At 49.9% G+C, this 26,359-nt stretch overlaps 4 protein-coding genes and 1 long non-coding RNA gene across 17 annotated transcripts in view; 2 read left to right on the forward strand and 3 right to left on the reverse strand.

The window, feature by feature from the left end:
- Positions 1 to 1,040, reverse strand: part of RNF115 (ring finger protein 115) — an 83,313-nt gene extending 82,273 nt beyond the window's left edge. The window contains exon 1 of one of the 2 annotated variants that reach the window (XM_015084231.3): positions 708 to 1,040. In XM_015084231.3, the coding sequence (XP_014939717.2) occupies positions 708 to 809 (102 nt within the window). In that variant the 5' untranslated portion in view covers positions 810 to 1,040. The remainder of the gene's footprint in view (positions 1 to 707) is intronic. The other variant, XM_027051479.2, reaches the window with a different exon arrangement.
- A 105-nt stretch (positions 1,041 to 1,145) lies between these two features.
- Positions 1,146 to 11,631, forward strand: POLR3C (RNA polymerase III subunit C). 5 transcript variants are annotated; one of them, XM_015084234.3, is made up of 15 exons: positions 1,146 to 1,297; positions 2,347 to 2,513; positions 3,268 to 3,523; positions 3,634 to 3,819; positions 5,464 to 5,552; positions 6,096 to 6,200; positions 6,334 to 6,426; positions 8,071 to 8,151; positions 8,417 to 8,468; positions 8,820 to 8,880; positions 9,321 to 9,471; positions 10,191 to 10,292; positions 10,423 to 10,472; positions 10,889 to 11,038; positions 11,465 to 11,631. In XM_015084234.3, exons 2-15 carry the CDS (start codon positions 2,367 to 2,369, stop codon positions 11,544 to 11,546), a joined length of 1,605 nt encoding a protein of 534 aa, XP_014939720.1. In that variant the 5' UTR covers positions 1,146 to 1,297; positions 2,347 to 2,366; the 3' UTR covers positions 11,547 to 11,631. The 5 variants fall into 5 exon arrangements, with proteins under 5 accessions (XP_014939720.1, XP_053070673.1, XP_026907272.1 ...); XM_053214698.1 differs by having other exon boundaries at positions 1,154 to 1,297; positions 2,410 to 2,513; positions 6,316 to 6,426; XM_027051471.2 differs by having other exon boundaries at positions 1,156 to 1,297; positions 6,316 to 6,426.
- On the reverse strand, positions 3,907 to 9,404 carry LOC128313977 (uncharacterized). The gene is made up of 2 exons (XR_008295230.1): positions 9,281 to 9,404; positions 3,907 to 8,958 (listed from the first exon to the last, which is right to left on the reverse strand). It is a non-coding gene; the product is annotated as an uncharacterized LOC128313977 (long non-coding RNA).
- Positions 11,632 to 13,009: 1,378 nt separating the features above from the next.
- On the forward strand, positions 13,010 to 18,784 carry NUDT17 (nudix hydrolase 17). 6 transcript variants are annotated; one of them, XM_027051473.2, is made up of 8 exons: positions 13,010 to 13,584; positions 13,807 to 13,990; positions 14,241 to 14,266; positions 14,395 to 14,487; positions 14,733 to 14,831; positions 15,049 to 15,185; positions 15,482 to 15,716; positions 15,847 to 18,784. In XM_027051473.2, exons 1-8 carry the CDS (start codon positions 13,393 to 13,395, stop codon positions 16,030 to 16,032), a joined length of 1,152 nt encoding a protein of 383 aa, XP_026907274.2. In that variant the 5' UTR covers positions 13,010 to 13,392; the 3' UTR covers positions 16,033 to 18,784. The 6 variants fall into 6 exon arrangements, with proteins under 6 accessions (XP_026907274.2, XP_026907276.2, XP_026907277.2 ...); XM_027051475.2 differs by having other exon boundaries at positions 18,236 to 18,784; XM_027051476.2 differs by having other exon boundaries at positions 15,564 to 15,716.
- PIAS3 (protein inhibitor of activated STAT 3) lies at positions 15,959 to 25,818 on the reverse strand. Of its 3 annotated transcripts, none has more exons than XM_027051470.2 (14): positions 25,640 to 25,818; positions 22,526 to 22,943; positions 22,283 to 22,367; positions 22,010 to 22,060; positions 21,682 to 21,772; positions 21,046 to 21,180; positions 20,696 to 20,801; positions 20,033 to 20,106; positions 19,741 to 19,901; positions 18,472 to 18,605; positions 18,223 to 18,391; positions 17,923 to 18,056; positions 17,701 to 17,738; positions 15,959 to 17,130 (listed from the first exon to the last, which is right to left on the reverse strand). In XM_027051470.2, the coding sequence occupies exons 2-14, from the start codon at positions 22,938 to 22,940 to the stop codon at positions 16,864 to 16,866; spliced, it is 1,860 nt and encodes a 619-aa protein (XP_026907271.1). In that variant the 5' UTR covers positions 22,941 to 22,943; positions 25,640 to 25,818; the 3' UTR covers positions 15,959 to 16,863. The 3 variants fall into 3 exon arrangements, with proteins under 3 accessions (XP_026907271.1, XP_014939719.1, XP_026907270.1); XM_015084233.3 differs by lacking the exon at positions 25,640 to 25,818 and adding an exon at positions 24,928 to 25,077; XM_027051469.2 differs by lacking the exon at positions 25,640 to 25,818 and adding an exon at positions 23,165 to 24,228.
- Between the last annotated feature and the right edge of the window lie 541 nt (positions 25,819 to 26,359).

Raw genomic sequence — 26,359 nt, forward strand, 5'->3', positions numbered from 1 at the left:
AACCAAGCTGCAACAATATGTCCTGCCTTCTTCCCAAAGCCATTCCCTTCAATAGTGACAGGGAGCACAGGCCGTCTGCAAGTCATTAGCACACTTGTTTTCACTTTCACAAGAACCTTGGAAACCAATGAAGAGCAAATCCCCCCTCACCTCCCCAGAGCTACCTTCCAACCCTCTTTTTCTCTCTGTGCTTGCTTCCTTCCTTCCCTAGGGACAACCGAATAGGGACAATCCTCAGCAATCCGCTATTTGGCTCCACTGGACAAGGGGGAGGGGGTGATCTGGTTAAAAGTGGAAAAGGCCACAGAGGTAGATGAGAAACAACTGCAGAAAGAGTACCGAGAGGGGGAAAGAGAGGTCATCGTGGGAAGGAGACAAGGTGAAAAAGAGGGAAAGAAAATTGAAGGAAGAGTTGTCAGAGAACTTGTTAAGACAGACAAAAAAATGGAGGGGAGAGGGTCAAGAGACGAGAGGAAGCGAGGGGCAGGTGGAGCATCCGAGGGGGGAAAGGGCTGGGCGGGAGCTCCGGAGCCGGGGCCGGGACGCCCGGGGTCTGTGACGAGCCACCGGAGAACAGTGAGCAGCGGGTATTTGGGAGACAGGTATCAGAGGAATCCGGGCTGTGCAGGAAGCTTAAGACCCATTCGGGGACTTCGGGGCGAGGAATCCACGCGGAGGCCCAAGCGCAGAGGGCACGGGGCTCTTACCGGTAGTTTGGGGCTGACCTCGCCCTTGCAAAAGTGGCAGAAAAACCGGTGCGCGGCAACAGCGGCGCCCGCGCCCGCCCCGGCTGCCGAGGCCTCCGCCATCTTTCTCTTCCGCCGCGGCTGTCCGAGAGGGCAGCGGCCCGTCCCTCGTCAGGCCGCTACCTCCCGGCTGCGGTCGCCGCCTCGGCCGCCGCCGCTTCCTCAGGGCGGCCCGCCGCTCCAGCGCCCGCGTCGGTCACGTGAGTCCGCCGGGCCCAGCGAGCCGGCGGCGCGGACGGCGACCCCGCGGCCCGCCTCCCGGCACCAGAGAGGCGCAGGAAGGAGAGTCCGCCCGCCGCGGCCCGCCCGCCGGCTCTTCAGACAGCGGCTTGCAGGTCCTCCAGCCTTCCAGCGAGAATAAAGAAAGAGCGTCACCGGAAACCACTGAAACTCTGGGGTAGAGCGGCACGCGTTGTTTCTCTTTCCCTCCTACTGGTCATCCGCGCGCTGGCGTGCGAGGCCGTGGGCTCCCCCTCTGCCCCGGCGGCCCGCGGGAGCCGCAAGAAGCCACCGTGGGCTACGCGGCGGCATTAGACTGCATTGACCCGGAGGTTAGTGGGTGAAGCGGCCTTGTCTCTGGACCAGGGGACCAAGTCCGGAACTGGAAGCTGCGTGAAGGGTGTGCAGAGTCAGGAGCTGAGCTCCTTGGAAGTCCTTTTCTGAGGATGCTTGCCTGAAGACGTGTGGGTGGGAATACTGAGGCAGAGAGGCAAAGACTTGATCTCTGGGGATTTGGGAGAATAAATGAACAAACCAGTGTTTGGTAGCACTTGGGATAATAAGGAAGTAATCATACTGTATGTAGAGTCAACTATGTCTGTTTCTGTTTGTGTCTACTTTGTCAAGAAGTAGAAATTTCAGAATTAAATACTGCCCTTCAGACAACATATTTCATCTATTTGAAACACCCAGTTGAGACGTTTTCCTTTATTTTTCTAAGTTGTCATTTCCTTGATGGACTGGGAATGCCATTACCTGTTCACTCCCAGTGGGCTGTGAACAGTGGCCTTAATTGTCCCAAGCAAATGAAGTATAGATAGAATTTAAGGTCTATGACATTGCAATACCATCTACAACAATTTTTGAAGAACATTAGAATCACACATAATCCCATCAAGGTCAATTTGACATATAGTCTTCGAGTCTTTTGTCTTTTTTTTTTTTTTTTATGCACACATATTTCTCTTTTTTTGTTTTTCATAATAATTGAGTTTTCCTCTACATTTTGCTTTGTAACCTGCTTCTTTCACTTAATGAACAATTTTCTATGCTCGTACATAAACTTTGTTTTAAATGGTGGCGTAGTATTCCATTGTATGGGTGTGCCATCATTTACTGAATTAACTCCTTATTGTTAGACATTAGGTTGTTTCCAGTATATCAGTATTCTAAGGAGAAGTACAGTGACATCTTTTATTTATTTTCTTGAGACAGAGTATCTAAAATGAAATTATTAGGTTGAAGGTATGCAAGATGTTAATTAAGCCTTTTGATATGTAATGTCAAAATTGCCCCCAGAAAGTACATGAATTTGCACTCAGCAGCTCTGCTTCCAGCATAAAAGAAAAACTTTCCATCATATAGCTTTTTTCCCCCCTAGCTCTGAGACTCCTTGGTACAATGACTCAAGCAGAAATTAAACTTTGTTCTTTGTTGCTGCAAGAGCATTTTGGAGAGATTGTAGAAAAAATAGGAGTCCACCTAATCAGAACTGGCAGCCAGCCATTAAGAGTGATTGCCCACGACACAGGAACATCGCTAGATCAGGTATGTGTAGATGACATTAATTTGCTTTCATTCGTTTACCTACCTTTAAATATTGTTGCTCCTTACCCCACAAAATAGAAAAGGGAGAGAGTCTCCCCTAGGTTCAAAACAGTGTTATTGGTGGGGGGGGGGGGGGTGGGAAGAGATATAGGCCTCAAGGTTCTTCTCAAGGTGGCTCATCACGGCTTCTTAGGCAAATCTTTGTTCTTATTATGTCAGACCTCATTTTATTCATAATGAGTCTATTAATCTCAGTGCTACCTTTAAGGAATGAGTACAATGGAAGGAAAGTACATTGTACTTTGAACGATCAGAGGAAATATGAGCATCACAGGGAGAAATCTTGCTGATTTCTTCCATTGACATGTGATTCTTTTTTTTTTTTAATTTTTTGATGTTTATTTCTGAGACAGAGAGAGACAGAGCATGAGTGGGGGAGGGGCAGAGAGAGAGGGAGACACAGAATCCAAAGCAGGCTCCAGGCTCTGAGCTGTCAGCACAGAGCCCGACACGGGGCTCGAACTCACAGACTGCGAGATCATGACCTGAGCCAAAGCTGGACGCTCAACCGACTGAGCCACCCAGGCGCCCCGACATGTGATTCTTAATAACTGTTCCAGTGGAGGGAAGGAAGAAGCACAGAGGTTCTTAGCCAGCTATCTCCTAATACTTAGTAAATTGTTGGACAAAAATTGGCAACACAAATGAGCTGTGTCTTCAGATCTTTCCTTTCTTTCTTTTGGGTCCCAACTAGGTCAAAAAAGCCCTTTGTGTGCTCATCCAGCACAACCTGGTGATATATCAAGTGCACAAACGTGGCGTAGTGGAGTATGAAGCCCAGTGCAGCCGAGTGTTGCGAATGCTTAGGTATCCCCGGTACATCTATACTGCCAAAACACTGTACAGTGACACTGGAGAGCTCATTGTTGAGGAGCTGCTGTTGAATGGCAAAATGACAATGTCAGCTGTTGTGAAGAAAGTGGCAGACCGGCTTACAGAGACTATGGAGGGTCAGTACTGTATCCACAGCTGTTAGCAAAAACATAGGTTAGCTGACTGCAGGAGTGGACCCGCAGCTAACTTAGGCCATCTCACCTGCCTCTTTCCTCCTGTTGTACAGATGGCAAGACCATGGACTACTCTGAGGTATCAAACACATTTGTGCGACTAGCAGACACACACTTTGTGCAGCGTTGCCCCTGGGTGCCTGTTACTGAGAATTCAGACCCTGGGCCGCCACCACCTGCCCCCATTCTTGTCATCAGTGAAAAGGACATGTACTTGGTTCCTAAACTGAGCTTGATAGGTAAGGAATTTTGACCCCTGGAACTGTGACATGCCCTAATTGTGGATTCTTCCTCAATGATCACTAAATGAATGAATGAATCCATCGAGCAGTTACCAAGGATTTATTCTGTGGTGTAAAATGATAAACAAGTCCCTGACCTTTTGGGCCTTAAGTCTAATGTAAGAGACTTACGTTAATCAAATAACCACATAGATATGTAACTAACGGTGTTAAGTATTATGAAGGAAAAGTATGTGGTGTTATGAAAACATATAACAGGACCAGATTTATCAAGGTTTGAAACACATGCTTCTTTAGGAAAGTGGTATTTGAACTACTATTTGAAGCAAAAGTAGGAACTAACCAGTGATGTAACGTACGAAGGGGTACAGAGGACAAACATTGTTAGCAAAAGGAATAGTATGCAGTGAGGGGGAAAAAATAGGTTATTTGAGGAAGTAAAAAATGGGTCAGTGTAGTTAAATCATGGTGAGCAAAGGTAAGAGAACTATGAGATAAGGATAGAAAGGCAGGGAGGCACCTGGGTGGCTTCTGACTCTTGATTTCAGCTCAGGTAATGCTCTCACAGTTGGTAAGATCAAGCCTCACGTCAGGCTCCATGCTGACAGCACAGAGCCTGTTTGGGAGTGGTTCTCTCTCCCTCTCTTTCAAAATACATAAATAAACTTGGGGCGCCTGGGTGGCTCAGTCGGTTGAGCGTCCGACTTTGGCTCAGGTCATGATCTCATGGTTTGTGGGTTCGAGCCCCGCGTCGGGCTCTGTGCTGACGGGCTCAGAGCCTGGAGCCTGCTTCCGATTCTGTGTCTCCCTCTCTCTTCCCCTCCCCTGCTCACACTCTGTCTCTCTCTCTCCTTCAAAAATAAATAAACATTAAAAAATTTTTTTAAAAATACATAAATAAACTTAAAAAAAAAGATAAGCAGGGGCTAGATCGTGCAAGACCTTCTATAGCAACTTTTTTATCCTAAGAGCCAAGAAAAACCACCAAAGGATTTAAAGGAAGTGACATGACCTTATTTGCATTTTTAAAAGAATTTTCTGCCTGCAGAAAGGATGGGGCAAAAATAAATGTTGACAAACCCATTGAAAAATTATATCTAGAAGGGGTAAAGAGGACAGAAGTACCAAGAATGACACTTGCATATGGGGGAGGAGGATGGTCCCGCTTACTGAAAGGAAGCATTGGAGCAGGAGCAGTTTGAGGGAGAAAGATTAAGACTTAATTTTGTGACTATATGGAGCCTTCAAATGGTTTCATCATTAAGTTGAATTTCTTTTTTTTTATTATTATTTTTTAATGTTTATTTTTGAGACAGAGAGAGACAGAGCATGAACGGGGGAGGGTCAGAGAGAGAGGGAGACACAGAATCCGAAGCAGGCTCTAGGCTCTAAGCTGTCAGCAAAGAGCCCAATGTGGGGCTTGAACCCACAGACCACAAGACCATGACCTGAGCTGAAGTCAGACGCTTAACCGACAGAGCCACCCAGGCACTCCAACTTGAATTTCTTGTAGCTCCTCAGCAATTTTAGCCTAGAGGCAGCTGGAGGTATCTTGGGATGGAGGGACACCTGCTCTTACGTTCAGTGATTTCCTGTCTTCATATGAGATGAGCCTCACTAGTCACCTGTTTTATTTGGCAGGAAAAGGTAAAAGGAGAAGATCATCTGATGAAGATGCTGCTGGGGAGCCGAAGGCCAAAAGACCAAAACATGGCACAGATAACAAAGAGGTAATGGGGCTTCTTGATCAGGAGTCCTCACCCTGATGGGCAGAAAGAGCACAAAGATAACAAGCCCCAAGAGAGTTGACAAGGTCCTTGGTTGAGAAGTAGGAGGATTACGAACTTCATTAAATATTGGCCAGGAATAAACTAGCAGTGTGAACTCCATTGCCGTCCCCTTCTGAGGCTTCACTTCAGTCATTGGACAGTGGTAACAGCTTATGCCAGAAAAAAGGCTGCCTGTTTTCTCTCTGAAATAAGAGGCAAGGTCATATGCTGAGAGCAGGAAGAGAGGGGTAAATGGGAGACTTAACGAAGAGTTGAGACAGAGAAAGATTAGAGGTGAGTTTAGAGAATCTAAAGTTGGGTATCATGAGTTTGTCTTGTCAAGGCACCATGCCACATGATTGGATGATTTTTGTCCAGTCCACGTAGTTGCTACTGAATAGGAAAAGAAATAGTGAACAGCTAAATCCAGTTCTTCCCCTGCAAAATTCTTCACCATATTTTCTGTATCGAAATGTTTCTCTTTAATCCTTTTCTCCTCCTCAGCCCATTCCAGATGATGGGATTTATTGGCAGGCCAACCTTGACAGATTCCACCAGCACTTCCGTGACCAAGCCATTGTCAGCGCAGTTGCCAACAGGATGGACCAGGTGATATCTGAGTGGGTGGGACAGTGGCCTGGATCAGGAACATTCACTTATTTGCTAGATGTGGCCATTGGCATATAGCCAGAGCCAGCACAGCAGAGTGAATTCTGAATTCCAGTTCACTTTTCAAACCCAGACCAGCAGTGAGATCGTGCGGACTATGCTTCGGATGAGTGAGATTACCACTCCCTCTACTGCTCCCTTCACCCAGCCGTTGTCTTCCAATGAGGTGACTTTCGTGTTCTTGTACTAGTTTTCTGACACACCGTGGGATATTATAATTCTTCTACATAGAGCCTGGGATTAGGTTGAAGTCTGAGCCTTTGAACGAGTTTTTATTGTTTCAGGTAGGACAGGGATTCTCTTCAGATGGTAGCTGCTGAAATATTTGGCCTTGGGGCTCCTGGATAGCTCAGTTGGTTAAGCATCCAACTCTTGATTTCAACTCAGGTCTGATTTCATGGTCATGAGATCAAGCCCTGGCTCTTGCACTGACAGGGCTCAGCACTGACAATGCAGAGCCTGCTTTGGATTCTCACTCTCCCTTTCTCTGCCCTTTCCTTGCTCTCATGCATGCACACTCTCCCTGTCTCTCTCTCTCTCTCTCTGTCTCTCTGTCTCTCTCTCTCCCTTAAAATAAATAAACATTTAAAAAAGAAAGAAAGAGGGACGCCTGAGTGGCTCAGTTGGTTAAGCATCCGACTTTGGCTCAGGTCATGATCTCACGGTTCATGAGTTCGAGCCCCACATCAGGCTCTGTGCTGACAGCTCAGAGCCTGGAGCCTGCTTCAGATTCTGTGTCTCCCTCTGTCTGACCCTCTGCCACTTGCACTCTGTCTCTTGCTCTGTCTCAAAAATAAACATTAAAAAAAATTTTTTTTTTAAAGAAAAAGTATTTGGTCTCTAGGGATCTAGCCTTTAAAAACCTAAACCATTACCTTGGTCAAAGTACAAGCTATTCCTAATTGTTCTTAGACTCCACTATTTGGAATCTGAGAACCTTTGTTGGTGCTCAAACATTATTTGGTCCCTTACATTTGTTTTGTTGAGTATATTCATTTTGTGTATTTCAGATTTGTTTTTAATATATGTCTTTCTTAAAACATGAAAAATTTAATGTATCAAATAACATATTTAATTTCATAACAGTATGTATCCATATTAAATATAATTATATTTTCATTTTATATTACTTAAAATTTTTTGAACTTGTTACATAACAAAGATTTCAGGGTTTTTTCTTTTGACAAAAATTATTACGTGACCTATATTCAGAAGCATAGAAATGCATAATTTTTTTAAGTTGTAGCCCCCCCCTAAACTTTTAGGAATGATGGACATGTTCCATATCTTATTGTGGGTATAATTGTCAACACTCATCAAACTGAACTTCTAAGATCTGGACTTGTTATTATGTATAACAATACCTCAGTTTAAATATATAGTTTTGTATGATCCCAGCCCCAGGGATTCCTGTTAATAGTTGGTACTTATCTTTATTGTCACATTTATGTAGATATATATATATATTTAGCAAAAAAAAAATAGGATTTTACTTTACATGCTGTTCTAAAGTTGCTTTTTTCATATGACAGTATATCTAAGCCACCTTTTTCATGTCTGTATATTTAAATCTCATTTTTCATAATGGCAGTATCATATTCCACTTAGTAGCCATGCTGTACTTTATTTTAATGAGTTGCTTACTATTGTGCATTTGGATTGTTTCTAGTTTTTTACTCTTACAAACAATGCTGCTATACATTTGGACACATTTATACTTCTGATACCTAAAATTAAAACATATTTATCTCAGTAATGTCAGCAATTCTAAGTTCCCAAACCCATTTTCACCATCTCTTTTGCTCCATAGATCTTTCGATCCCTGCCTGTTGGCTATAACATCTCTAAACAAGTTCTTGATCAGTATCTCACTCTACTGGCAGACGATCCAGTAAGTCTGAATTTGCTTTCTTTCTGGTTTTTGTTTGTTTTTTTCTTTTTTCTGCTATGTTTATGATTTATTTCTGCCACTGAAACCTGGTATCCTGTGGGAGCCTCATTTTCTACCTGGCCAGCTCAGACAGATAGGAGGGCTACCTGCTGCAGACTCTTGGCCAGATTTGCTCCTTTGGAAACAGAATCACTGGACTTTCCATTCAGTTAAAACTCTCTCTCTCTCTCTCTCTCTCTCTCTCTCTCTCTCTCTTTTTTAATAGCTAGAGTTTGTTGGAAAGTCTGGCGACAGTGGTGGAGGAATGTATGTCATCAGTATCCTTACCAGTTATTTCCTTACTGTTGGGCAACCTGAACTATGAAACAGAATAGTGACTTATGAAAGAAGAGACTGGATAATATTCAGTATACTAAATAATTCAGAAAACCGAACTACTACATTAGATGATAAAGAAGTAAAAAGGACTTTTAAATAACCAAATTTTAGTTCCGCAAAACCCTGACTTAAATCCTAGTAAATGAAGGTATTGAAATACTTTCATACTATAAGTGAGACCAATGTGAAAGATAAAATTGCATTTAAATTTTAACTTAGAGACTTAGGAATAAAACTAAGATCCCAGTGACCAGGCCAGAACGTTACTGACCTTAATGCTCTATGTGAAGACCTGCATAAAGCTCTGGGATCCCTAGCCACGGCCACTCTGGAGTCTGTCGTACAGGAGAGGTAAGGAGATCACCCTGCTCAGGGTTGGGGTCTGACACTTCCTTTCCACACTCCATTTGAATAAGCAATTTGATCATTCTGTAAGCAAGCAATGTAGATACATCTCGGTGCATCTTGCCCCATTTTTCCACTGGACTGTTACAGATCCCACCCACCACTACTCTTCACCCTAAATATCCTCCTGCTTAATTCCCAGTGATGCCAATTAACCAGACTTCCTAAAGCCTTTCCTTACAAATGCAGGAACTGAGGTACTCACGGGAGTCGGCAGTGTGGTCAGCAGTACCGTCACCAGTCTGGAGTTGTGAGAGAACTCCCTGACCACTGCTCCTCTCTCTGGCCCTGGCCCCACACATGGAAACAGAGCAGCCGCCATTTGTGACTCGGAGCTAAAACTTACCTATGTTGGTATGCCATTTACTCTCTTTATTCTTTTCCAGATTTGGGTCTCGCTGTGCCAGAATATTCCGTCTAGTTTTGCAAAAGAAACACCTGGAGCAGAAACAGGTAGAAGACTTTGCAATGATTCCAGCAAAGGAGGCAAAGGATATGCTTTATAAGATGCTCTCAGAAAATTTCATATCACTCCAGGTAACCAGTGGCATAATGGTCACCAACCAGTGGAGCTGGCCTAGGGTGAAAGAAACTTCTGAGGCAAACATCCTGAGCCCCAAGCAAACTCTCTGTCCAGCTGTGAGATGGAAAAAAAAAAAAAAAAAGATTAACCAAGACATAGTAAGGACTTGAAAAAGAATTGGGGAGCTTTAAGTGGCCTAGTTGAAAAGAGGCACAGCCAAGAAATCACCCCAGAATCACCCTTTATTCCTCAGCTCTTAGTCCCTGTGATTTGTCCTTTCTTCAGGCATTAAGTTTATTATAGATTAAATTTCTCAGCAGCATCTTCTGGGTCTTCACTACGTGCAGAGCCATGTAGTATACCCTATGACGAAACAGAATCTCAATTCTGCCCCTGATTCAGTTATATTGAGCAAAGTACCTACCGTCATTTTTTCTCATCCTTAATGTGATGGATGGTGGTAATAAAAATAATGTGGTTTAGCTTAAAGATCAAATACAATCAGTAAGCATTAGTTGCCTTCTCTTTCTTCCCCACTGAGGATGCCAACAATCATATAGACAAATCTCTTCATGTGGCCGATTTTGCCATAAACCCAGATGCTGAATTACTGGAGAAGAGAAGAGTATAAGTGAAAGAAAGGGTTGAATAGCTCTGGATGGGACAGGCGTTTACTCTGCCAGTTCTAAAGAAGAGTCTGATTTCTCTTTTCTGTCTTTCTGTGGACAAATAGGAAATTCCCAAAACGCCAGACCATGCCCCATCCAGGACCTTCTATTTATATACTGTGAACATCCTGTCAGCTGCCCGAATGTTGCTGCACAGGTGCTACAAGGTAACTGCTTCTGGACCTTCTCCCCATTCCTTCCACCAGACAAGTCTCACCCTCATGCCCCCTTTAGCTATTCTACTTGAGCTACTTAAATAGAACCATGTGCATTTCTGTGTTTCTTCTCTCCCCTCAGAGCATAGCCAACTTAATAGAAAGGAGACAGTTTGAAACCAAAGAGAACAAGTAAGTAGCATTTTCAATTGAGTAATTACATTTTTCAAGGTCAAAGTCTTGAAGGGAAATTTCCTGTAGAAATAGAAACCAAAAGAGACAATAACCAGTCTAGTCGCATTGAAATATTGTCTTGGGTTGACATAAATCATACATTAGTCTAAACTGCTCTAATATACCCCCAGTAAAATAATTTGGCAGATTAAATTTATGAGAAACGTACAAACTGGCATTAAACAGATGAGAGGCAGTAAGAGTTTGAGGAGTGAAGTCGTATATTTAGTTAAATTTGTAAAAACTGTGGTTAGTGGGTGACAGTATCTATTTGATCAGGAACGTGGGAGATGGGGGAGTTCTGCCATAAGGCTAACAGGTAAGAGAATCTCCAAGGCTAGGGGACATACCTCAGAGTTGTGTTTGTCTGACAGGCGTCTGCTGGAAAAGTCACAGAGGGTAGAAGCCATCATTGCATCTATGCAGGCTACAGGTGCAGAGGACGCACAGCTACAAGAAATAGAGGAAATGATCACAGCCCCTGAACGCCAGCAGCTAGAAACCCTGAAGCGTAATGTCAACAAGTAAGTATCATAAAGTTCAGACCTATGTTTCAAAATACCTTTCAGAAAAATCCACCTTGATACCCTGCTAACACTCCAACTTCACCCAAGCAATCCTAAACTCACTGTCTTCCTCCCCAGCTCGACAGGCAGAATTTAATCCACCTGTTTTCCTAAGCTAAGAACTCTGAAAGCATCTTCAGCTTCTTCTCCCTTACCACACTCTTATTCACCAAGTCTGTTGATTTAAGCTCAGTAGTGTGCCTCAATCTGGCCTTTCATCTTGGTCCTCATGCAGGCCTCCATCACTTATTTGCTAGACCTTTGCCGTCACCTCTGCCTTCAAACTATGTCTTAAAGTGCCTTCAAGTCCATTTTCCATGGCCTCCGATCTTAAATATGCTCATGAACGTTCAGTCTGGAAAACGCTTTCCCTTTTTCACTCAGGTTGGATGCCAGTGAGATCCAAGTGGATGAAACCATCTTCCTGCTGGAGTCATATATTGAGAGCACCATGAAGAGACAATGACCTGGAAAAAAAGCCTTCCTCAAAAAGTCTGAGGAGATTGGAAGGAAAAATAAAGGCAGTGCCTGATGCATTCTTTACAGTGGAATATGTTGCAGATTCTTATACTGAAATGCCCTCTCCATCCCTCCTGCCTAGAATACACCAGAAAGTTTTTTAAAGTTTGCTGAAACTGTCTTAGCCCCATCACTGTATTCTCCCTTCATCAGATTTTGACAGAGGAAAGGACCTTAAATCAACTAGAGTAATCATCTATCAGATGCATCATTTCTCACCAGGAAATCAGCCACGCCTGTGTTTGAACATCCCTAGCAGTGGAAGAAACTTTTTCCTGAGTAGTTCATTCCATTCTCAAATTACCCCTGTTCTCTATTTTGTTAAATTGTAATCTTACATACACACAAACACACACACACAGTAGGCGATGGGCCAGCAGGTGGATTGGCCCCAGCATTCACAGCAGAATCTACAGTTTGCCATCTCCAAGCTTCTAGCACATCTGAAACTGTGTGTAAGACACAGCACAATGCCTAGCATATGGTAAACACCCAAGAAGTCATTGCCTTCGTCTTCTCCATGGTTTCTTAAAAGTAGCAATTCTAAGTTTTCTCTCAGTACCATGGGTAGATGATTCATCTCAATGTAATTTGTCCCAGTAGCTTCAGTTCATTTAAAGCAGGTAGGTGTCGTTACAATCTCTTTAGTTTCCTCTTACCAGTGTCCGTTCTAATTCATTAAGATTAATGAATTAGTCTAATTCAACAGTCAATTGCCAATTCATTGCTAGCCATTATACTGGATATAATATACAAAGATAAATATGATACCGTCCCTGCCTTCAAGCTACTCACCATCCTTTACTGAGCACCTGTCAGTGCCCAGGACTGGGCCAGGCTCTAGGGATACAAAGATGAATATGCCAGTATAGCCTAGTGGGAGGAGACAAATAACAAGGAAATAATGAGGGCTCTAGTAGAAAAGTATTTTACACAAAGAGGTAAGGAAAGGAACCACAGAGAAAGTCACAATCTCTTTTGAATGATGAGGGTTTGCCAGGTGGAAGGCGAAGGGGGTCCCAGAGGGAAGCAGAGCTTGGTTCCAGGAAGAACTGCAAATAGGATGTGACTAGAAAATAGGGAATAAATCCTGCCAGAACTGAGGCTGGAGAGACGGGCAGGAGCAAGGGGTGGTGGGTCCTCGCTATACTGTGCTTAGTAGGTTACCTTCTGAGCCATAGGAAGCAAGATGATTAGCTTTGTGTTTGAGAAAGATCACTCTGGAAGCAGCCTAGAGAATGAAGTAGGGGAAGGACTATTTTGGAGACGGGATAGTATCTCAGGCAGAACATAAGGAAGGCTTGGACTGGAACAATGGAGGCTGGAGAGAGAGACATGGATTTGAGAAAGTTTAAGGAGGTAGAATCCGCTGCATTGGGTTGGCATTTGAGTGAGAAGAAAAAGGGAGGTGTCAAAAATGTTTCCTGAGTGTCTGGCGAGGGGTCTTACGCAATTAATTCGTGGTGGCACCTACTATGGGAGGTAGGTGCGCGCAGAGCGACCGCGGGCGGCTGATGGTTCAGCCCTTGGCCGGCGGGATTGGACACGTGAGTTGAGAAATCAGTCTGGGATCACTCTTCTAAACAGAGAAGAGGGGAAGAAAAGGGAAGCTGAGATTGAGAGGTTTTCTTCTTTGTCTCTTAGTAACTAACATTGCACCCGTGGCTCATCCCCCAGGGTTCTGCCTAAACTTCCCGGGGCATTTGGCGGAAGCTTTCTAGGTCCCGACCCTGCGAACGCTGGACCAGCAGAGGGCGCCAGGTGGGCCGCGGCCCCAACCCCAGGGCGGCGTTATGGCCGCCGCGCGGGTCCTGCTGCTCCTGTCCGGGCGCGCGGAGTCGCCGAGCTTCGCCCAGAGTGTGTGTGGCCTCCTGGGCGCCGGGCCAGGGCTCGGGCCGTGGCCCACGCACTGCGGCTTGAAGCGAGGACGACTCGTCCTCTCGGACGGGCCATTCCCTGGCTCCTCGGCCAGGCTTCCGCTCCAGGTCGGGGGAAGGGGGACCCGGGGGAGGAGGGGGCCCCAGGAGGGGGGAAGCGGAGCAGGAGTGAAGAATCGAAGGAGGAGGAGACCGGGGTCGGGCGGGAGCTGGCGTGAGAGGCCTGGGGTGCAAGTGTCGCCCCGACTCAACCTCCTGCCCCATCGCGCGCTGTCGCCCGACTTTTGCCCCAGTTCTGAAGCCTTAACCCGAACGGCTCCCTCCCGCCAGCGACCCCCTTTCTGCCCTTTTGCGGCCCTGGACCAGCAGCTCAGGACTCCGGGGGCCGAGCTGCCCAGCAACCGAGGTGTGGATCTGGGTGTGGCCGTCCTTCTGCAGTCCAGCGACTGGTCTGTCTTGTTAACGCGCAGGACACGCACCCTCAGCGTTTCTCCCAACCTCTGGGTACCCCCAGGTGAGTGCCCCGAGGAGAAGATCCCAAGTCCAGGGAAGAAAGTGGCCCTTCACCCAACAGTGTTATTCCCAGTTTCCAAAGGACAGAGAAACAGGCCCAGAAACGTGGTCGGTCCCCTTTTCACGAAGGATCACAACGGCATCAGCGCCCATGGGAGGGAGTAGTGTAAATAGTGTGTGTGGGGTGGGGGGGGGGGGTGTCCCCGGTCGGGAACACCACCACTTACCTATTGGTCCCACTGTTGTCGCAGGTGGGCACGTGGGACTTGATGAAGAGGTAACCGGACTGCTGGCCCAACCTTCACCCTGCCCTGAAACCCGAGACTGGGGCTGCCTTGGGTGTGGGCCGAGGGGCTTGGAGGAGTCTGGCACCTGCCGCTGTGACCTGCCCTTTGTTGCTCCCAGCTGTTGGACGGAGGGCTGCGAGAGCTTCAGGAGGAGACTGGACTACAGCTGCCCCACGGCCAGTTCTCTTGGGTCCCTCTGGGGTTATGGGAGGTGAGACAGGAAGGTGGCAAAGGTCCCTTCCTATTTAACTAAGAGCCCTTAACAATTTCTTCTTAGTCCTACCTGCCTTGGCCCAGGGGAAACATTGGGGACCGGGGGGAGGGAATTGGAGTCCCCAAATCCACAGTCTCCACCTGGGTCCCTCCTGCACCATCTCGACCCTGTGCTTCCTCAGCTGTATTTACAGTCTCAGAAAGAGACAGGAAGTTCTCACTTTTGCTGTATTCTTCTCTTAGTCTGCCTACCCTCCTAGGCTGAGCTGGGGTCTCCCCAGATACCATCACATCGTTCTCTATCTACTCGTGGTCTCCTGGGAGTCACAGCAGCAGCTGCAGGTAGGGCTGGTGGTGCAGGAAGGAAATGGGGGCTCAGGAGTCCATGCAGACTGGTTATGTGACTAAGATGGGGGGGGGGTCAGAGATAACCAAGAAATCCAACAGCCCCTGTCCCTGCCCCAAGTCTGTCTCCTTTCCACCTGTGGGTAGGCTGCAACCAAGAACAGGCCTCCCAAGAGAGAGGCCATGGCTAAGGGACCAACATGTCTGGCCCCAGGCCCGGATCCAACCAAACCCAAGTGAGGTGAGCGCCTTTATGTGGCTGGGACCAGAGATAGCAGCTGCCGTGGCTGCTGCAGAGGATGGGACAGAGACACTCACACATCTTCCCCGGGACCTACCACCCTCTGTCCTGTAAGTAAGAGCTTCTGCCTCACCCCCCAAATACCAACACATACGCGTTGAGAAGTTCCACTTCTCTCCCCTCCTCAGGAGGGAATGTTGCGTGGTGAGGGAGATTGAGGGAGTGGGTTGGTCAACTGATCATGAAGAGAGCACACAAGATCAAAGACACTGTCCCTCCGAGTCCAAGGGTTCCTGCTCCAACTGGTTAGCACGGACTCCCACTCTCCCGAGGGTTCAGGTCCTTTACCCCCCCTTGAATCTGTTCCTTCCTGTAAAATGAGGTCAACACCCACCCACCCACCCAGCCCTCTCCTGCCATGGCGGGAGGATTCGGTGAAGTGGGCTAAGCCACAAGGCACAGCCCAGACAGGAGCTGTCACCATGCAGTACAGTGGAACTAGGGGAGGACAAAAGAGCTCGACCCCTGGCCTTGCCCACATCCACGCTGCTGCGGACGACCCCGACCACAGCAGAAGGCAACGAGAGGGTCAGCGCTGGGACCAAGTTTGCCCTCAGGCTCTGGCTGCAGCATCTGGGCAGGTAAGAGTAAAGCACTTGGCCCCGCAACATTGGGCCCACAACATTGGGCCGAATGCTCCACAGGGGACAGGAGGGAGGAGCTGATCCTGGAAGTCCTCTGGGGGACACCCCCACCACCCACCCCCACCAGGGCCTGCAAGCAAGAACGGAACCTGGGACCCCTTCCCCCACTTGCCCCAAACCAGGGATCTGGAGAGTGAGGTGTGGAACTCCCTCCCCAACCCCCCTCCGAGACATTCACAGAACATTCACAACCTTTATTGTGGATAAGAACTTTGCTACAACTTTGGGAATAAAAAGTAAAATTACAACGTAGGTCTTAAGCCCCAGAGGAGCCTGAAAAAGGAGAATGGGGACAGCATGAAGTCCTCCCACCTCCCAGAAAAGGTGCAGAATGAGCCAGACCTAACCCTGGGTCCACGGGCCTTTAGAAGCTCATGGCCCAAGCTGGTCAGCATAGGAAACACTGTGCACTTAAATATATAAATAGAGAGAGACCCAGGCAATAGGCCAGGCCCTGCTCCCAAACCCCTGGGGATCAGAGCTAAGGCCTTATCTCCTCCGCAGTCACACTGGGAAGTAGGAAGCAGGGGAAGTCATCTTTGGAGTATTTTGGTTTTTCTTGTTTATGTACAAAAAAATCTGCAACCCAAAATAGAGTTCTCTGTCCATGTGTCGGCCTGTCTTAGCTTCTCCACTTGTCTGTCTGGCCGAAGAGAATGGAATGGACATGAAGAGACCATGGATGTGGGGAAGGAACAGAACTATAGGTTTGGGGAAGAGAGGGCTCTAGAGAACAAGAGAAAGGCCCCTGCCCTCCACCCCACCCCCAGGCTCTAGTGGATTCAGCCCTTCCCCCAACTCACACCCCATCACACACGTGCCTCCCGCTGCCTAGGTTAACATACCCAAAGGAATGTGCCAACCATCTAAAGAACATTTCCAAAAATAGAACCCAAATGTCCTTAAAAAGAGGTTAAATATTAACCCTTTGGGTGCTGGACTTGTCAGGCAGAGATAAGGCCCAAAACAGGCATCCATGAAGGTCTTTCTGGCCTTTGGCCAAAGCCCCCTGAGGGGTTGGAGTGGCCAGGGGTCTGGACCCCACAGCACACTTGCTCAGTGAAGTTTCCATAATCCAAGGGACTCAGTCCAGGGAAATGATGTCTGACCGGCATCCAGTCAAAGAGGGACCCGAGGACAGGGGTCCCGCATGCCCCTCCCTCAAGGCCCCCCCAGGGGCCACAATGCTACTGACGCGGCCAGGAGGGGGTGCTGGAGTGGTGCTGCGGTGAGAGCTCCCCAGTGTGGGGGCGAGTGGGCCCAGGAAGTGGGAAGGGGTCCCTCGGTACTGGAAGAAGTGGCCAAGGGCATCCTGTTCGTCTAGCGAGGTGATGACGGAGGGACCATAGTGCTGGGAGGAATCAAGGGCACAGTTTAAGATTTTCTCCTGACTTCACCCGGCCTCCCAGTCACTCATCTCAGAAATAGCCGGGGATAATTCAAATCCTCCGGATCCCAAGGTACCCTCTGAGAAGCAGGAGAGATTCTCTTTCTTTCCCCTGCTTCCCCATACCCTACCCGATTCCCTGCCCTGAGACAGCCCCTCCATCTTGCTAGGTTCTTGGCCTTGTGGGCGTCTGAAATGTGTGGAATGTCCGGCCGGGGCAGGCATGGCGCTCAACTGCACGTGGGTGTGGGGGGGAGGTTGTGTGTGAATAGTCAGGGGCAGGATTCTAAAAACTCTGGAGACAGGACGGTAACAAGGGATCAAAGAAGACATGGGTGAGAATCTGAAGAAGCACCAGTGGGGCCTGGGAGGGAAATAAAGTGCCCACACCCTCCTTAGGCCCCCCAGCTCCCACCTTCCCTCACAGAGAGGCAGATTTAGTTCTCAGGGGAAAGTGAGGGGGAGGGGACCCGTCAGTGCCTAGATAGGAAGCTTCAGAGATCTGAGATCTTCATGGGACAAGGGACCACTTACCTGACTCTCAGTCTGAAGGAAAGAAAATAAATCTAAACCTGGTAGGAAAAGAAAAATCAAAATCAGCCTCCTGTCTGACCCCTTCACAGCCCCCCCCCAAAATCCTTTGGATTGTAGCCCTTTGCAAGATAGCCAGAAGGCTTTGAAAAGGAGCAGGGGTTCTGATCTGCTTTCAAGGGCACATGGGGCAGGGCAGAGCCCACCCTGTGGTCAGTGTCCTACCTTGGATATCCGCCCCCAGTGGGAAGGCAGGTGGGTACTCATGTAGTGGGAGACTGGACAGGAAGTCCCCGCCCAGTGTACCCACGGCAGGGCTCCGTAGCACCGAAGATGGCTGGTGACCAGATGTCAGGACTCTGTGAGGAGAGAGGAGGAGCTGGGCAGCCAGCGAACGACAGACGCCCTCACCCAGCTCGGCTTCCTGAGTCCCCTCTCTGCCCTGGGGTTTGTCCAGTGATCAGAAAGCATTTCTGACTTCTTTCTCTGCCCCTTCTGCTGCGGACTCAGCCTATTTCCTCATACCCTTTGCTTCCAGGTAGAGCCGGAATGGCAGCCGAGGTGACAGGACAGTGCTTTTTGGTCGGGGGCAGGTCCTCCTCATCTGATGAGCTCTCTATTGTCAAGTCGATAACTTCAACCTTCTTCTTACTCTCTGATGGATTGCCCTCTTGGACTGGGCTGTACTGGAGGCCTGTGGGTGGTAAGAGGACTGTGTCTCAGAGAAGAGGCCATCCAAGACTCAGTTCGGCTGGGGGACAGGGGGTCACTCACCATCCAGCCCATACCCTGGCGGGGGGCAAACCTCAGATGCCTCCTTCTTGGGTTTCATTGGGCACCAGGATCCATCTTCCATGAACTGTATCTCATCACAATCCGAACAGGAATTAAGTATCTCCATGAATAAGCTGGGGGGAAGGGGAGATACGGGAATTCATGAGGCTGGGAGATAGCTGGGAACAGTAGCCAGGGAGTTCTGGGACTCACCTTCCTGAACCTCAGTTTCCTCATCTGTGAAACAGGGATATTATTCACCCCTACTCACCTCTCTTGAGTTGTCAGAATCAAGTAAAGTATGTAAAAGAGCTTTGCAAACTTCAAATGCTACGTTTTCAAAAAAAAAAAAAAAAATACATTCTAAGCATGTGTTTCACATAGTACTTGTGACAAGACAAAGGAACAGAGATATAGAACTTCATAAGTCTTCTCGATGAGGGCCATAATTTAGGCTCTGGAAGGGGGTTAGGACTAGCTAGATCTGCACATCCAAATCTTCAAAAGAACGTTTTGCCGCTCAGTGAGAGGTCAGGTAGTTGTTATAGGTGTTATATTGTAACAGTTCAATACATTGACGCCGCCACTTACTAACAATTATAACTTTGAGCAAGATAATCTCTCTAGGCCCCAGCTTCTTCACCTGTAATGACAATATCCATCTCACAGGGTTAATTATGAGGATTCAATGAGATGAGATATGCAATGTGCTCAGCATGATACCTCATGCAATAAATCCTCAGTGGTGGAAATATACACAGTCGACCCTGAACAAAACGGGAGTTAAAAGCACTCACACGCAATCAAAAATCCATGGACATGACCTCACACACAATCAAAATTCCATGGACAACTTTTGACTTTTGACTCTCCAAAACCTTAACTACCAATAGCCTTCTGGCTGACCAGAAGCCGTACCAATAGCATCAAGGCTCAATTAACACATTATTTGGTATATTATGTGTATTACATACTGTATTCTTACAATACAGTAATCTAGACAAAAGAAAATATTAAAATCATCAAAAAGAAAAATACCATTTATATTTACTGGACTGTATTAAAAAACCCCATGTATAAGTGGACCTGTGTCATTCAAGGGTCAACTGTATATTATAAAGAGGATAAATTATACGTATACACATAAAGGGGTGGATAGGTTAAGAGCTGGGCTTTGTGGAGGGGAAGGAAGCCATCTTCATCTGTCGATGGGGGGGGTTCCTAGTGGATGTCGAAGGTAAAAGGAAGCAGAATGCAGAGCGGCCCTACCCATCAATGATAAGAGATTCATAAGGAGCCTTCTTGTCGCATACAGGACATGTCCACGTTGGCTTCTTCTCATTCATCTGTAGATAAAGGGCAGCATCGAAGCTCTGCAGGTGGGCGCAGGTGAGGGCACGACAAGGGACTGTCAGGCGCATCTTCCCTAGCTGGGAGGAGACAAGCGCTCTGGTCACAGTCCCTACATCCCGGGAAGCCTCACTCTAGTAGCCCTAGGAGCCCTCATCTGGGTCCAGAGTTTAGCCCCACCCTCCTCCCTTCTCATCTCCCTTGTACCCACCGGGCACATGAGTGACACCCGGAGACTTGTGGTGGCCACCTCACTGTCCGGGTCAGCGGTCAATTTCTCCTTGACTGAAACAAGAATGAGGCCAGAGCCATGGGGTCAGCAAAGCTGGAGATGAAGCCTGGGAGGTGGTGAGGCCAGAAGCAGATGGTTCTGGCTGAGAGGCAGCTGGGCAGAGTGCCTCTGGGGACCCATGGGATGTCACATGGGGGTGGTCTTTGGAGGCCAGTGGAAGATCACATGAAGACTGAGTGTCAGGGAGAGATTTCCCCGACCCCAAAGATGCTTAAATATAGCTGGGTGACACTTTGGTAGAGATGACTTAGAGGGAACTGAAACATCAAAAGAGAGTTAGATTAGATGATCCTTAAGACTCTTCCCACTCTCAAGCAGCCATATTCCAGCAAGGCTGGAGGCAGGGTCTGTGAGGTGCAAAGCAAATGTATAACTGAGAGTGAGAGGGTGTCACTCAGTGCCTGGGAGTGGTCTGACTTCTCAACCATGAAGATCGGTAAGGGGATGAGGGGAGGGTTAGGGTTCACATGAGAGGTGAGGTATATTGTCACAGGTCAGGTATGGGTTTGGCGATAAAGGCTGGAGGACCAGGAAAACTTGGATCCAAATCAGAGTGGTAAAGAGGGGCAGGACATTACTCACTCAGTGCCCGAGAGTGGTCTGGGTTCCGGATACCCTTTGCTCTGAGTTTTTGTAGGAGGGTCCCTGCAGTCAACTGCCTCACCAGGTACACAGACAAGGAGTAGTTCTACTTGGAGGCAGGGGGAGGTAATTAGCCTTTGCTCTGCACATCATCACCACCACACCACCACCATCATCACCATCATCATCACCACCACCACTCCAACCCTTTGTCCCGTGAGGACCAGAGACAGCGGGTTAAGACAGAACGACCCATAAAGAGGAAGATGTTTCCCTAAACCCAAGACACTGGATGATTCCCCCTCACGCCCTGCAGGCTTCTCCAGGCTCCCTGCCTCAGCCTTGCTCACCCGTCCAAACTCAGATGACCAGTTGACCACGATGGTGTTGGGAACAGTGGCCGAGAGTCGAGCCAGGGGTGTGATGTTGATGGGGCGGCTGGGCCTCTTGGGCTCAGCCCCATTCTTGGTAGGGGGAAGATAACCCTGGAGAAAGGAGGGACTGGTCAAGACATCTTATCTCTCAGGTTACTCACGTCTTGGAAGGAAGGCCAGCTCACTCGGTGACCAAGGAGATGGGGGCCCATTTGGTGACTCCCAAACCCAGAGCACTATCTAGGGCTGTGTGTGGGGTTTATTCCTGGGGAGGAAGGAGAGCTTATTCATTGGCCAGGGAAATAGGAACCCCCTCATGAGTTCCTGAGCAGAAAGAATAGGGACGCCCCACTTCTTCCAACTCTCAGCTCTGAGATCATCACTCCAGAGAAGTCTTCCCTGTCCTTTGGGTTGCATGAATGTCCCTCCTCCAAGTTCTCCATCAGCCCTGTCTTAGTATCCTCTAGATTATATTGATCCATCAGTAAACTGAGTCCCTATGATGTACCAGGCACTGTGCTAGGCATGTCTCTTTCATAATAGGTTTGCAGTTACCATTCAAGAACTGAAACAGGGAAGAGAGAACTGCTAGAAGAAGGGGAGAACATTTACCGGCAGGGGGCACAGTTTCCCATTGACCTTGACAAAGAGGTTGGGGGGGAAGTAATCTTCCTGGGGGCAGCTGGTCTCACAGAGACAGAACCTGAGAAGAGATGAAACAGCAAGGGAGGCGGTTTCTTGAGTTGCAGCTGGTGGAAAGGCAGGGGACCTCAGTCATTCAGTCATGGATCTCTGTAGCCCTCAGCATCCGACAAAAGTCCCAGGGTTGGAGGGGACACAGCAGAGCAGGGCCATCCTCTAGCAGGATCTATCATACCCTTATTTCATTCCCACCCCGCAAGAGGAGCCCAGCAGGGAGGGATGGAGAGGATCAACTCACCTTAGCTGCACCTGTATAGTGTAGTCACATTTGGCTCCTGGCAGAACCTCTCTGTGACAAGAAGGAGAGGGAGACACGTCAGGATGTGGCCCCCGGAAGGCAGGGCTGAACAGAGACACAGAAAGTTAAATGTCCCAGGGACAGAGAAGAGACACACCAGAGAATGAGAGACAAAGCAGGTGCAGAGGGATGGACAGGCAGAATGGGACAGAAGAGGAGAATGTCAGGGGGCAGAGTCCGGGGGTAACACCCAGGATGCTGGGAGAGATGTACCTGGAGGTGAGAATCTGCTGCACTTGTTGGGGTGTGAGGGCAAAGGTAAAGTGTGCCTCTTCAAACCGCTGGCTGGAAGTGGACGCTGGGGACACAAAGGGGCAGTTATTCCCCAGCCCATGCATAGGCAGCCACGGAGGCTGCCCCCATCCCAGGCTGCCAATCCCATGGAACTAAAGCCTAAGAAAGGCCCGGGCAAGAGGCATGGAGTCAGGAGGAAGGTGGAGGAAGATAGAGCCATACCGAGGGTGGTGGGCCGGATGAGCTCCCCATAGACTTCATAGAAGGGCAATGGTTTCATGGTGACGTCAGGGTGCACGGGCTGGGGCAGAGGGGGGTGAATGTCCACTTCACGCTTGGGGCCCAGCAGGGGGCCAGGGGCCAAGAGGGCCGGGGGAATGGGAGCTAGTGGACCAGGGGAGCCGACAGGAGGGGTGCCGGGGGGCAGAGAGAGCAGGGAGAGATCAGAGGGCCCCAGGGTCTTCCGGGGAAAGCGGCGGCGATATAGTTCTTTGATCTTCATCTGGACACTGGGGGCACAGCTGGACTTGAGGAGGTGCAGGGCCTTGGCCAGGAGCTCGTGCTTCCGTCCACTCTTGTTCCGGCCAGCAAAGCCGAGCAGCACCTGAAGCTCAGACACCCGGAAGCTCATCACCATGTGCTGTGGACAACACAGACACTTGAGAATCCTGCCGAGGATGCTGGGTCTGAGCTCCCAAATAGGCAATGCCTCTTTCCGCCCCCCGCGCTCATCTGAGAGACACTCCGCAGCCAGTGGGTTACTGCCAGACAACCACCCTGGCCAAAGGGACACCTCAGTCCCATTTCAGCAACCCTCAGGTCAACCTGACCCCCAGTCCCCCAGAGCTGCAGTAACCCTACCTCCCTATGCCTGTAAGTTGGCCAGGTGGCGCAGGGGGCAGACAGCAAGTCATCCACAGGCACACCTCTGAGTCCACTACGGCCTCCTATCTCCATCCCCGCCTTGAGCCTAGACACTCCTTTAAGCTGCTTATCTCCTCTCCTGCTCTTTCTCAGAATCTCAGACCCATCCTAGCTTCCTGGGAAGAGGCTAGGAGACAGGGAGAAGGAGGGGGAGGAGAGGATTCAGGCCAGACAGCCCCACAGGGAAGAAAGGGGGCAGGTGGCTGGAGGATTGTGCCCCATGGTACGCCCCTCCCAACACCTCAATCCACCTCAGCTGTTTTCCCCAAGCCTCTGAAGCTTCTGTGGCCAGGGTTTCCAGGTCAGGGTTCAATGACTGTAACTCCCCCAAATCCTTTCTAAGCATCATTTACATAACCACTGCTCTCTCGGGCCTGTTTTTCAGGGAGGCAGATGACAAAATCTTGGGGCAAAGGGCTTCCTAGTAAATCACTGAGTCCAGGCTGCCTCCTTGTTTACCTGTTTACTCCATCTGCCAGGAACTAATATCCTGTTTCTCTCCTACATAGAGAACGTTAAGTGATCCCCGCCCCCCTGCCTAGTGGTGGAAGAGGAGAGGGCAGAACTAAGCAGAGGCCCAGGGAGGATGAGGAGAAGCCCTGGGGCTCCTGAGCCAGGGTGCAGAATCCAAGTTCCCCTAAAGGCAGCTGGGCCCAGGGGACTAGACTTCAAGCCCGCCAAGGAGTATGGCTCCATTTCAAAAGGCAGAACAAAGCCAGGAGGCAGGGGGATGAACCCAATGGTTTTTTAAGGTTCTGTGACATGTCCTCGGATATGGTTACCCTCAAAGACCGTGTGGCAGCAGGAGGGCACAAGAAGCTTTCTCCTTAAAGGACGCCCTCCCGTGAATCTCTGGAAGACCTTGGCATGGGCAGGCCTTGCTAGCCTTCCACAATTCTCCCGCTCACGGGGGGTTTTATGGTTTTGGACCCCTTTTGAGGAGTGTGATGAAAAACTTGTTCTTATACCCTTCTCCCACCCTTACTTCCTCGGTACCGTTTTTATTTCTCCATTCCCATTAGCTTTGTCAAGGACCCCCCCACCCCCGTTCCTATCGCATAGTTTCACACTCCTCTACGCCTCGGCCCGGCTCGAAGCTTCGATTCACCCAGGCAGCACCTTCCCCTCAGCCTCCGGGATGCTTCGGCCCCACCCCTCGATCCAGGAGCCCGCACAGCCCCGCCCCCTAGGTCTCAGCCGCCTACTGGTACTGCCCAAGGCTCGGAACCCAGGAGCAGCCCCAAACCTCCATCCTCTCCGCCGCACCTCCCCGAGGAGCCTCCCGTGCATCTATCTGCCCCCCAGTCCCATCCCCACATCTGCCCCCTACTGTCGCATCTCCTGGCCTCGATCGGCTCGCCCCCTAAGCCTCTACAGCAGCTTTTACCCCTGGCCCTTCTCCCACCTCTGCCCCTACTGCCAAACCCGACTTCTACCCCACGTCCCCGCCCCCTGAGCCTCGGCCCCCAACAGCTGCAATTCCCCTCGGCCCCACCCCTACATCTGCCCCGCGGCCCCGCCCCCGGAGCCCCGCCGCAGCCCAGTCCTCGCCCACAGCCACTTCTCTCCCACCCCCAGCAGCCAGTCCCCGCCACGTCTCCAGCCCCCTCCCGAGCCCTCAGCACCCAGTCTCGGTCGCTTCCCTGACTCGGCGTTCCGCCGGGCTCAGTCCAGATGGGGATGGGGGAGGGGGCCGGTACCTTTAATTCGCCCAGCTCCGCCATCTTGAGACATCGCAGGCGCCGGAGCCGGAGCCGGAGCTCAGGCCCAGGGACCGGCGCGCAACTCTCCACCCCGGCGCCGGCCGCAAATGCCGCCTGCTCCGCCCCGTCCGGCCCCCTTACACCTCCCCTTCCCGGCCCCGCCCGCCCGGCTCCGGACAGGCCCCAGCCTCAGCCCCTCCCTCCGCGGCTGGACCCAGCCCCTGCACGTCTTTGGCCCCAGTGCAAGACCGGAGGGAGCGGAGCCTGAAAGATCGCGGGGTTCCCGGGGGTACCGAAGAGGAGGCGGACCCGAAGTGCCTGGGGGAGGGGGCTCTGCCACGCCAGAGTTGGGAGGGGTGAGCTTTTAGAGAGCCAACACTACTTGAAATATGGAGGGAAAGTATCGAGAACTGCTAAATCTAAGAGAAATGGGGGAGGGGTGAAGAAGTTGGAGCGAATACCCTCATCTCTCTCTCTACAAGTTTAACCAGCTAAAGTCAAGAGTTCTACCAACTCGGGAAATGGGCGAGATCTGATCCATTCCGGAGAAGCTATGACTAGTTGTGACTAGTTCAGTTCCAGACGGCTATTCTCAGTACTTCGCCCCTACCCCCACCCCTCCACCAGCCAACTGCAGTGTTGCTCGTGGTTCTGCCGTAGGACTCCGGCTCGGCAGCAAAAAAAGTTTGGTTCGATGAGCGGGACTTACCAGCACAGTTGCAGGGAGCGGGGAGGGGGCTCGGGAAGCTCGGAGGGTGGGCTGGGGAGGTGGGGGGAGGGGGCCCCGCGCCGCTCCCGCGGTCTACAAGGCTGGAGGTCGGTCCGGCAGCTGGACGCTGCAGCCGCAGCTCCGCCCGGCCGGGAGCTCCGCCCGGCCCAGCGCTGGGGCTCGGGCCGCCCCCTCCGGAGCGAGCCCGCCAGGGCTGCCGAGACTGAGGGAGGGGGCGGAGTCTGAGGCGGGAGAGGGAGGGACTCCCAGCGGGCGCTGAGAGATTAACTCCTCGAGTGAGTGGATCCGAAGGTAGGACTTTCTTGAATCTCATCCTTCTCACTGTTGCTCTGACCCCTTGCCCCGGTGTACCGGGGTGGAGTCATGCTGCAAATAAGACCGGGGCGGAGGGGGACCGGGATCTGCTTGCTTAAAGAGGTTCGTACTTGGAACGAGACTCTTCTCCCTGGGGGAAAGCCTGAGCTACTAGAACCCAAAGTGTACCTGAGCCCTAACTCTCCCTGTAGCCCCTCACCCCCTACCCGAATACGCAGACTGTCACCAGAGACCCCACGCCCTTGGTGTAGCTGAAGGTAAGCAGCGGGGAGGATTTCTTACCCAAAAAAGTCATCTCTCTTCCCCTCTCTAAACTACTTACTCTTCTTCAAAGCCTCTGACCTTTCAGAGACTTCCATGCTCAACCAAGCTAATCACTCATGC

This window comes from Acinonyx jubatus, chromosome C1, assembly GCF_027475565.1.
Source record: "Acinonyx jubatus isolate Ajub_Pintada_27869175 chromosome C1, VMU_Ajub_asm_v1.0, whole genome shotgun sequence".
Taxonomy (NCBI): domain Eukaryota; kingdom Metazoa; phylum Chordata; class Mammalia; order Carnivora; family Felidae; genus Acinonyx; species Acinonyx jubatus.